The sequence below is a fragment of the Varroa destructor genome, unplaced genomic scaffold (genome assembly GCF_002443255.2).
Source record: "Varroa destructor unplaced genomic scaffold, Vdes_3.0 BEIS01000007.1, whole genome shotgun sequence".
Classification (NCBI taxonomy): Eukaryota; Metazoa; Arthropoda; class Arachnida; order Mesostigmata; family Varroidae; genus Varroa; species Varroa destructor.
This window is the reverse complement of record NW_019211460.1, coordinates 27,197,100-27,208,570: the sequence shown is the minus strand read 5'-3', so window position 1 is coordinate 27,208,570 and position 11,471 is coordinate 27,197,100. Positions and strand designations below refer to the sequence as shown.

Below are 11,471 nucleotides of genomic sequence, written 5' to 3'. Positions count from 1 at the left end.
CAAATATAATAACCCTAATTCTCTCATTCTTCGTGTAGATTTTCTCATCCACAGTTAACTTGCTTGGATCCAAACCAGACTGCTTATTTTTCTGTGGTTTATTGCATTAAATATCAAAACAGATTGAACATTTTATAATCAAATGGTTAGAGAGAAACAAATATCAATAAGCGATGAGTAAACGTTGCCCTATACATATATCATCAACTAAATTTGAAATAACGCATTGAAATAAAATGAGAAGGGGATAAAATACTTTTTCAAATTTTTTTTTTGCTTTGTCCGCAATTTCATTATCGAACCTTATAACGCCAATGCCATTTCCATCTTAAGCTAATTAAGTTTGGGAAAAAAAAATTCACCTTATTTACCCAGTATATAACAACCGGATCGGTGGAGTGTATCTATTTATCCTTATCGTTGAACGTTTACCGGAAGCTGATTTTTCGGCATATTTGCTTAATGGGTGTATGCGATTCCCTTCGCGGAAAACTTCCGCGAGATTGATAGAGATATCGGAATGGGTCATTCTGCTGTGTGTCGATGAGTCAACATGGTCGTAATAGACACGAAGTTTCTGTTTGATCGAACCTATAATCAGAATTTTTCCCGTTTCTTTTAGTTGACTCAGTTATAGCGGTATCTTTTTTCCTAACCATCCTGGCCGTTTCCAAACCTTCATTTTCAAAGTCTAGATAATTTATTGGTACGATTCTATCTGCTTGATAGAATTCAATGATAACTTTTATTCCATACCCTTCCAGCTACAAGTTTGGAGCTAAAATATTCATCTTGACAGCAAAGAGGCCGTTTCCTCCACAGACGGTTTTTTTTTTTGCTGGCAGAAAAACTTGGTCATCTTGACACAGATATAAGACGCAAAAGGGTATAGAACATGCCATATTAAATAGTAAGTATTTAACCCAGTTATTTTAGTTTTTTTGTGACAAATCAAGAATGTATTTAAAAAAATCTTTTTCTTTCTTTCTTTTTTTTTTTTCTATCGTAATCGCGTTCACGTTAAACGCAATACAATATTTTCGCTTTATTAATTTTAGAAGTATTTCATATGACCAATCTGACATATGCAATTTTTACGTAAGAATTTTTTCAATTATAAGGCAATCTTGTTTATGGTTTCTCAATATTCTGCTATGTCTTCAAGCTATTGTACCTTTATTTTACATGAATATTCTTGGGAAACACGCATTTCCGCAAGATACGTAAACAACGAATGGTTTCCTGAAATCCCCGCAGTTTTTCACCACTGAGTTAATGTATTGTTTCGATTTGAGTAATGCCGAACTCGAAGTAGTCGTCTTTCCACACTTACGCCTGATGGAAGGGTCCATTTGCATATAAAAAAAAAAAAAAAAAAAGGCTGTTACTTGTATCTTATCAATAAATTATCCCGGAAGCATAAACTAGACATAGCTTCTCGCATTTAGTTTAACCTAACCTAACCTTTTCGAGAAATAAATTTGTTCAGGCAGTCTTTGTAGTAGGTTAATTTACGTTAAGCTATTCTATAGTGAAGAAACAGTTTTTCTATGAAGTTCGTGCTGTAATAGGTTTTTTGATTAAAACCCTAAGGAGATATGTTGCATCTATGTCCATCATATATGTCCAAGTTCATATAAGACTTTGAAGTATTTTCTTAACATTGGAGCGCATACGATGTTATTATTAGACTCGATTGTCCACGGTTATTGAAACACGGTATCTTCCGCCATGTGGTGCCATATTGTTATTGATAATTTACTTGGACCCTCGTCTTTGCGTAGGAATCGCTTTGAAATATAATCTTATAATACGAAAGTTCCTTGCGAATTAAGTTACGTCCTTTTATAATATTTAGGTATGCTTGTCTTTACAGACTGTTGTGTCAATAGCATTCTCTACTACGCAGCTTAACAAGGTTCTCTTTGTAACGCGTGAATTTTTTTTCTTCGGAAACAGTTTCAACAATCAACAACGGAAATTTCGCGTTTTGATGTCGTAAGGCGTGTTCATAATCCTCAATTTTCAATAAGTTGGCCATCGTTACTGCCGCCATCGAAGGGCTACTTACCTGTGATGTACCGGCAACTTTTCTGTGTCGAAGTTCGATACCGCACCTTTTTTCAAAGTTGCAGCTTTTTAGAACAGAGATTTCTGTAGCTTTCCGATCATCCTTCGTTCCAGAGAGATGACAGAATATTTTGAAATAGGGCAGAAGCAGCTATGGTATCGTCGCCTAGGACGCTTAACGTAACCCCAAAGCACCCTAGACCATACACTATTCCAGTGCCTACTTTGTGCGTGCGATTTTTTTTTAATTGAAGACTCAGAATTACTACGCTTTCTTCTAACGCTATCGCGATAGGCCTAGATAAACTAGGTCAGTAAAACGTGATTTTAACGAACACATAACACAATTAGACAAATATAAAAAGAGATTTTAGTACAGCATTTTTAGGTGTTCTACCTTAACTACGACCGATAGTTATTTAAACTATAAGTTGTATTCTAGAAGTTGTTGTACTGTTTTTCGGTGCGGACTCCGCTCCGTAAGAACCACATCAATCTTTTTCAAAAGCTTCCTGAAAGACCCCGCTGATACTGCGTGCTCAATGGAGATAAAGTATATTTACCGTTCACTGTCTTTCTTTTGCAGCAATAGGATTTACATGAACATAGTCAAATCTAAATATCAAACATTAAAAACCACTTTTTTATAAGTAATATTTATGCATATTCAGATAGGTGTATGACAATAGCACTCCTGCAAACCTTACATAGGGTGTTTCCTATACCACGCTTCCACAACTGTTTGTTTCTTCTCTATCTAATAAAGGTCTATTCCAATTGGAAATATCTCGACCGGGTTACTTTCGTTCGTGGAATGCACGGAAACCCGCATCGTCTAGTAGGAAATGACCAGTATTTCGACGAAGCGGGGGTTTTCGGGTTTAACACGAGCAAACCGAAAAAGCGGAACGAGGACGTACGTGTTACATAATTCAAGAAAAATGACCTAAAGACCCAATGTGGCAACACGGGTGAATTGCACGTGGAATTAATTTGTTTAATCCGACCTTACATGTGGGAATGAGCCGACATCCTAAAAAGTTTGACTCGCGTTATGATGGCGAGCATTGGGATCAGACATCTTAGAGCACAGTGCCCTCAAAAACGATCTTCGGTTGAGGCATTAATGCCAACCGGGATTCTAGCCTCGCGCTTTGCTTACTCGCCAAAACAATGCATCATGCCTCACTTCAGTCGTATAATTTTATGGATTTATTGGTAATAAGCATAACAGCTTCGTCTTCGGTCGAAGATTGGTTCTATAGAATTGTGTGCTACGCTCTTAAATATACAGACCAATTAATATAATATCAAGCATCTATTAGCCCGTTAACGTCCTTATCGCCCGGTTACTGTCTTAACGGCTCGTGCTGCTGCTGCAGCACTGCGCCGATATTTCAGTCCGCAGGTGACCACGGGTCCTGGTGACTGGTACGTTTTCGCGAATTGGACAAGCGCTCTAGGCCATTGTGGAAGATGCAGTTGAAGTATATTTGCGTGAGGGTCTGCCGCAACCCTTCTGAATGATGGGAAATCTTTTTCACCCTCGCACCTCGGACAAGACCCGGGGCTATGCACCTTTACGTTCTATAATTTTAAGAGCTAGTGCATACGTCCGTTCTAAGAGTGCCTCTGTTATCTCTCTAATTTTAATTCGAAGGTCGCTTAGCACCATTTTCCTTATGCTATTGGTTGCAGTTTTTGGTCATTTTACATGTTTGTCGTAAATTAAGGTTGGGTGACCACGTTTAAATTCACTCGCCGAAAACTCGTCGAGGACGGACGCTGATGGTAAGTTCTCATAAGCAGCATTCATAGCACTGTTTGTCTGTAACCAGTTTCATATATATATATATATATGAAACTGGTTCACAAACGATAATTTGCAGTAGTCATTTTGAACATGAAGGACACGAGGAGTTTTATACTATTAAAGTGACAATAGCAGGCTCTAAAAGTGTGAGTTATCATTCCTACAGATAACGTCATCAAGAAAATGTGGCTTTCGTGTCGCTCAATTTCGTGACGCGTGGCTGAAAAACGTGCCGTGCGTTATTATAATTGCTTATTATGTCAAGCGTATAGCGCTGCAGTTAAGGTTCTCTGATGCTTTCTAAAACGCTTTTTACGTAGCTATTAAACGTAGTTATTTTTTTGCCTTTAATGTACTCCTTGTTACCGTAACGAATACTCTCTGTTATGCGTGAGCACAAATTTTCTGTAGGAAGACGAAGAATAAGGTACTAGCAGATGCATCGATCTTATTTTTACTGGATTAAGTTGCTCACATACATATATGTTACGCATGCTTGATTTATTTAAATTTGGTGTGTATACATACATCATATTCCTATACTACAGAAGTTCGACGCCGATGGGTGGCGAGAGCCACTCCGTTTCTGTTCCACGGACTACATTATTGCATAGTTATTCTTTTAATGGATTTCCGTTATCTATTGTCTGCAATGCAGAATAAGCAAACATAGTATATAAATGTATCTGCGAATACTGTTGTCTCGGTCCGAACAAAATAACCACTCCGTATGGTTTTATTTTTAATTTTATTGAACCTGTTTCCTTTGCTTTCGGTTGGCGCGTGTGTGTGCATTCTACCTTATAAGCAGATCAAAAGCTGTTTTCCATTTATCTTCGGTGTAAAGATTTATGCTGATTTGAGAGGATGGTCGATTGCTTAATCAGACGATACTATCACTTCCATAAGTATAATATAGCACGATGTCTATAGAATATTCTGTCTTGTCTAGTCGGCTTAGCTTAATAATAGCATGGTACTAACTAACTTCGCTAAAAGTAATTTGCTCCGATATCCGACTAGTCTTATACTTCGTCGTTCGGTGGCTGAATGGCTGAATGAAGTTCTGTGTGAGTGAGTGAGTGCAAGGCTGAGTTACGTGTAGATTTATATATATATATATATATATATACATACATTGGTAAATGTATTCCAGCCTAACTTGTTGTGACTTAAAAGTACTGGGTCTCTGACGCCACACCGATAACTTTAACAAAGCCTGTTTTTTCCTTTCAATGGTAAAGAGCAGTGATGTTTTGGTAGTTTCGAAACCAGACGTCCACCCATAATGGGTCGCAAACCGCTGGCCTTCATATCTTCGAGTCTATTTCTGTATGGTTTGTTTCACAGGTTCCTCGACCTGAATCAACTCGATTATTTCAATGGCCGCAAAAAATCATCTCCTTGAAGAGAGGTAAATAATGCACATTAAATTTACGCAATAGCATCATAAGAATTACATCACGTATTTGGATACATACTTGTTTAGCATGATGCTGATTTTGTAGAAGTTGTCCTCGTTTTAAGGCTAAACGAAACGCCGGGCATTTTCCCGCATTCAGGCCAGGATACCAGATGTTGTGGTTTCGTTCATAAGGGGTTCAACTAGCAGAGTTTACCATACGAGTTTTTACGTGGCGGACGACGGATGCTCATTCTGACTACTAGGTGAAATTTTTCTAACGAGAAAACTTATCACATGAACGTACATTCGATACTTCCTGTAAGAATTTCCATCGAGAAAATAGCCTGAATAGGAGCAAACGCCTGACTTGGAAGCCGACTGCTGTAATTTCTTGTAAGTACTATCAGTACCGTTATCATTACCCTTTTCCGTAATAATATTCTCATTATCACCATTTTGACGTGTGTGTGTGTGTATATATATGTATATATATTGAAACGAGTTGAAAGTTCCCTTCTGTTTACTGTATAGGCTGAGAGGATGCAGGCCCGAAGTGTTTTCCATACTGCTAACTTCGGGAAAATGCTATTTTTAGAGAAGTCGTTAACGTAACTATAATCTTTGCTACTCTCTCCTTCCTCAATGACAGTTCTATCTAGTCACGGTAGTAAAGCACAGTTATTATTATTATTCATATTAACGCCGCGTCCGTTGTTTCGTACTTACATAGATCTACCTGTATATACTTGCAATGAATGAATGAAATATGCCATAAGATCTTTCACATATTTACATCAACATTAGATATTAAACATCGCAGAAATGATGCAGCTCTTGAAAGTTCAATAGAATTGTAATAATTATCTATAAATTTTTTTTATGTACACTCCGGGGCTGTATGAAACGCGTACAGATGAAAGAAATTTTGCACCGGTAAACGGCAACGACATCAAATACGTCTTACTAAACTTTCACTGCACACTGTAGCAACTGGACATTTCTATTCGACGAGAAAGAATTGCGTGTGAGATCAAAGTATGGCAATTGAATTACTCCAGATTGCGACCTCAGGAACGTAGACTCATGAAACCGATATCGGTACCATGAGTCGTCTTCAAATCTACCCTATGCCAGGTAAGTAGACATCGACGCAGATAACTTCAAACGGCTGCCGTTGGGATTAATTATTATGTTCATTAGGACTTGCTGTATAGATACATCATTAGTTTCATGTCAGTTTGCCGAGTTGAGGTGAAAATACGAACGAACGAACGAACGAACGAACGAACGAACGAACGGCAAGAGGTGAGGCACCTCCGACAGCTGTTTTGGTGGGGTTGCTTTTCACCTTACACTGTCCCGCTTTTGCAAAACAATGGAGGGCAAAGCGACATTGACTTTTTTTCTGAGAACAAAACTCTGTCTCTGTAAGCTGATCGGCAAAAATAAGTCTATCCATTTAACTGGCTAAAGCAGACTTGGTCTATTTACACTGGACAGCTGTCGGAGTGAGCTGACATTCACTGTTGGAACAGTCTGTTTAGATGTTATGGTTAATTATGATCCGAGAGTAAAACGAAAGTAAGTAGCTTTCAACTATATATATATATACTCGTATATATGAAATTGGTCAGCAAAATGACGACGTAGATCTGGAAGCAAACGAGATGTTTGTGGTCCGCGTTTGGCCAAACATGGCCGATGCGCGTATTCACTATGCGAATGCGGGTTGATAGTGATCATATTTTTTCGTCTGCGTCACGTTGACGGTCAGTTGTTGCAACTGCCGTACCATATAGCGGTATAGGGATGAAGCAACATATTGCAAACAGCATCGATGGTGCCCGCTGCGAAATTCAATTGAAACGTGGCTAGTGCCTCCAGCGGCTGAAGTACGATCGCAGCATTCGTAGTGTAACATATGGGTTTCACGTGGATCTTGTGTATTCGTTTACCTCCGACGTAACGTCGGTCATAATGCGAATCTATGATAGCATATTTCTCACATTATATGTTGGTATAATACTATCTAATGTAGCACTTTCTACACTCCCTATGATGTTGGTCGGGAAGTTGAAAACCGATAGGTTTTGGGTAAGGGACAAAAGTTTGCTATACGCAAGCGAACACTTGCCATGGCACAATAGGATCATAGAAAAATGTTCGGAATGTGAGCTATGCTGAGAGACAAGTAAGTCTATACAATTTTTTTAGCCTTCGCTCGATACGGTAACTATTCAGTTCAAATATACACCGCGGAGCAAACGATTTAAATAGAAAAATTTCACACTTTTCGAAATAATGCCTAGGTCACCTAAAATATTATAGGCAAATACATAAAAATTGTAACGGATGCAGGACGGCGTGAATCACAGTCAACGCCATTTGGGTTTCACTTCCCTAATTGCTAGCACTCGACCAAATAGTTAGATCTCTTGCTATCCCAGTGAAGATGCTGTGCCATCTAAAGTAATAGAACACTTAGAGCGGACGCGGATTCGCAACATATTAGTTTCTGGGTTGAATTTTTGGGTTGAGTTTACGACTAACTCATGTCGTAGGGTACAGCCGCCTATCATCTAGCAAACACCATAATCGACTATCAAATGCTCTTGTTTTAAGCGAAAATTTGCATTATGCGTGCCCACAGACTCGATATCCCGAAACCAGCAGGTCGACCTTAATTCAGTATCGGATACTGTATTAAACTAAAGACTACGGCAGTCCACTGTAGATCCAGTCGATCTTCCAACCTCTCATGTCACGTGATTCAGAAGCAATCTGCGTAATGCGCCACCATATAAAACTTGTATAGCTACAATGCGTGTTTGGAGTTTGCTATGATAAGTAGCTACGGGTACTCAAGGTAACAAAGCACTCATCAAAGCTCAATCAATCTTTCTCCAATTCTATCATAAAACTATACATAGATTACATTGCCAGTTTCCGCAAGATTGTCCGAAAGTAGTAGTATAACTGTACGAGAGTGCAACTATTTATACTCATCAAAAGGAGCTCATCTCCTAGATTCGGACCTATCCTAGCCTAGAGTAGCCGTATATCTCCATGAACATATATATAGGTTTCTTTTTGTGAAGAAGGGGGTTTACATAGGCAACGCGGTCTCTACAGTCTAGCATGCGGTACAGCAAGCCTCTCTTGCTGTTTGCTCAATAACAAACAGCGTTCCGGTCGCTGTCACCAACATCATAGAATATCACCGTGCAGATATTAATTCGTTTGTTTGTTAAGCAGGCCGCTGATGGTGGGTGACGAATAAAATTAAGTGCAGTAAGAGCTCGCTATCGACCTTGCGTGTCGCTTTATGATTACTCTTGATCCGACGTCTCCTTTTGACTCTTTTTCTTTTCTTTCTTTCTTTTTTTTTTTTTTTTTATTGTTTTTTTCATCAACGCATTTTCTTTTAGCACACACAGGTCTTTCGGACCCGCGTTAGCCTACCTATATTAAATTACTTCCGCGGAAAAACGTAGCGTACCCAGAAATATGAATTTAATCTGTATGGTATGGGTGCTCTAGCCTAGCAACGTGATTTTACTGAGACTGATATGTCGCACGCGTGTGCGACAAGGCGATTGATGGTGAATAATAGTAGCAGTTATATAATGTTGGGGCACAAGTCTCGATCTGATTGAGGGTTGGAAAGCTGGGCGAACAGATAAGCGTTGACTTATACCAACTCAATGTAGTTATCTTAGAAGGTGATGAGTAGTCTGCCGGTCGGCGAGTAACCGGCAATCTCATATGGATCGTCGAGGGCTGCCAGGCACGGATCTGAAAGACCTACCCGTGCAATAACTTGTATGATGGGTGTTTCATCTTCATGCTTCTACATCGTATAAATACAGGTTACGACCTGCATTTCTAACATCTGCTTATGATGCCTACATAGTTTCTTTGTGCACGTTCGTCTGTGTATGTCTGTATGTTGCGCGCCGAAAGCTGAATACGACAGGCTCGAACGGGATTCTGTGGTTAATTAGAGACGAAGTCTTTCTCTAGTAATAGGTAGTGCACACATTGCTCAAGGTATCGAAGGTACACATATATGAAGTCAAGTCCGCTCGACTTCTCGATTACGTTGCTTTGGGATCCATTCGGAAAGGATCGGTAGCTTGCTTGAATTGCTTTAAAGGTCAAGTCTTTCTTCATAACTGCTCGAAATGAAAATAGCTTCCCATTATTATTTGGCCTGTCTTCCTTTTTAGTGCCTCGCGTACATCCATAATAGGGGTTGGAGGTCTTTGTGCATTTCCTATTCATCCACAATTGACCTACTGCATCCGACTGTATAGTGAGTGTTAAGGGCAAGCCGGTATATACTATTAAGATACTAAGGTTAGATTAACTGTGCTTTATGCTAGAGAAAGAAAAGAGGCAGAAGAGCGTACTTGCAGTATCAATGCGAAGTTATCGTAATTGCGTTCTGTTCTAAATCATATTCATAAAGGTAGCAGGTTATAATTAATCTTTTTAGCTAGAGTTCTTTAGTACTAGTATCCTGTGTCATTTAGGTTGTTGTGCGGAGAGCCAGTTGACCGTCCCATATTATCAGGTGGCCCAAGCTTCATCCCTGCCTGATCAGGCTGTATTGGGCCGTACGCCAGGGGATTATGACCAGTTGCGGCCGAATTTCCGAGACCGTGCGCTGCCAGCCTTCTCGCCAGCATTTCATCCGTGTCTTCGATAACTTCATGACCTAACGGTGCTACTCCGCTGCGAGAACTGGGATTCTGTTTAGGGCGACGGTAGCATCAGTAGAAGATGGCAGCGAACAACCGAAGGAAAAAGTTCAAATTAAAATCGGTCTATGCACCCTTAATATGAGGCTGTCTTATTTACTGTTAATATTGTGCTGGAGCAAACAGAAAAAAAAAGTAAGCCACACTAGCATCTCATACGCAACCTTCGCGAAAGGTCTACTTTTGAAAATCACTTCATAATAACACGAAATATGAATGTTCAAGTCCAACACCGATTAGGTACTCTGCAAATACAAAATTAAAAACAAATAGAAAAATTTCGGCTCGGATATTTTTAGTTATAAGTATACACAGTTAACAACAAGATGCTTGATGTAGTAATACTCGTACCAGCTACAGAGAAAAGACGCTAGCGGATCGTCTAACGATATTGTATGAACAGGTTTATGATAAGCTAGGTACGTACGATGTTGGTGGGGGGCTGGTGTATCTGACCCTGGGACTGTAGCTGCTGCACGCTTTGGCTCTGATGCCCCTGTTGTATGGGATGTCTGCCAACGTTTGGAACTAGCGGAACCATATTGCTCTGATTAGACTGCATTTGATAAGAAGATATGCTTCGCTGATAGCTGAATACTTGACGTTCCAGGGTATAATTCTCTGATTGTAGAGCGGCAACCTCCCGCCTAAAACAGAAAACGAAAAAGGGAAGCTTCATAATAAACTTTCTCTAACAGCGAAAACAAACAATATAGTATACGTTGAGTATAGTCATCAGCTTCTCCCAAGTTTGGTTAAGTTTACAGAATAAATATATACATAAATAATAACTTTCGTAATTAAGTGCAAATAATTGAAGAGCGAGACGCTAGCACGGTGACCCAGGGTAGAAAATGACTTTATGTGCAAATGAGGAAGTAATAAATCACAAAAATATTTACTAGATTTCACCGATCCAATGATGGTGACGACTAACTATACAGATTTCCATAAAACGTTACCACGTAAACGTTCCTAAGGCTATTTGGTTTTAGCTTTTTTTGTCAGTAAAATCTGTCGGTTAGTCACAAGTTTTAAATAAATAGATTGTCCCTAATCGAATTATCTTTATCGAGCAAACGGACCATAGAATAGGTAGAGCCAGAATGAGGTTCGTCGAAGTCCTTGTTAACTATTTTGTGACAGTAGTAGGCTCTACAAACCTAATTCAGACATGTGAAGTGGGATATTTTATCACGTACCTGTGAACTTTTGTTCGTATTTTAAAGTAACTTACGGACAAACGGAAGTGGTTTGAATCGCATTAATTCAGACGTTGCTTGTCTTGCTCGACAGGATTGACCCGAATCAGACTCAATCCCAACGAGATCGTATCTTGAACTAAGCTAGAATAATTCTACGTCAGTTCATATCACACATACAGTTATTGTACTTTTTCGTTTCCATTAAAACAGTCATA

General features: G+C 39.3%; 1 protein-coding gene across 7 annotated transcripts in view; it reads right to left on the bottom strand.

Annotated features, from left to right (window-relative positions):
- Nucleotides 1-4,331: 4,331 nt before the first annotated feature.
- LOC111254102 (uncharacterized) overlaps nucleotides 4,332-11,471 on the bottom strand; it is a 93,957-nt gene continuing 86,817 nt past the window's right edge. For all 7 annotated transcript variants that reach the window (XM_086974394.1, XM_022814613.2, XM_022814614.2 and 4 more), the window contains 2 exons: nucleotides 10,479-10,698; nucleotides 4,332-10,042 (listed from right to left, as the gene is read on the bottom strand). In XM_086974394.1, the coding sequence (XP_086830520.1) occupies nucleotides 9,803-10,042; nucleotides 10,479-10,698 (460 nt within the window). In that variant the 3' untranslated portion in view covers nucleotides 4,332-9,802. The remainder of the gene's footprint in view (nucleotides 10,043-10,478; nucleotides 10,699-11,471) is intronic.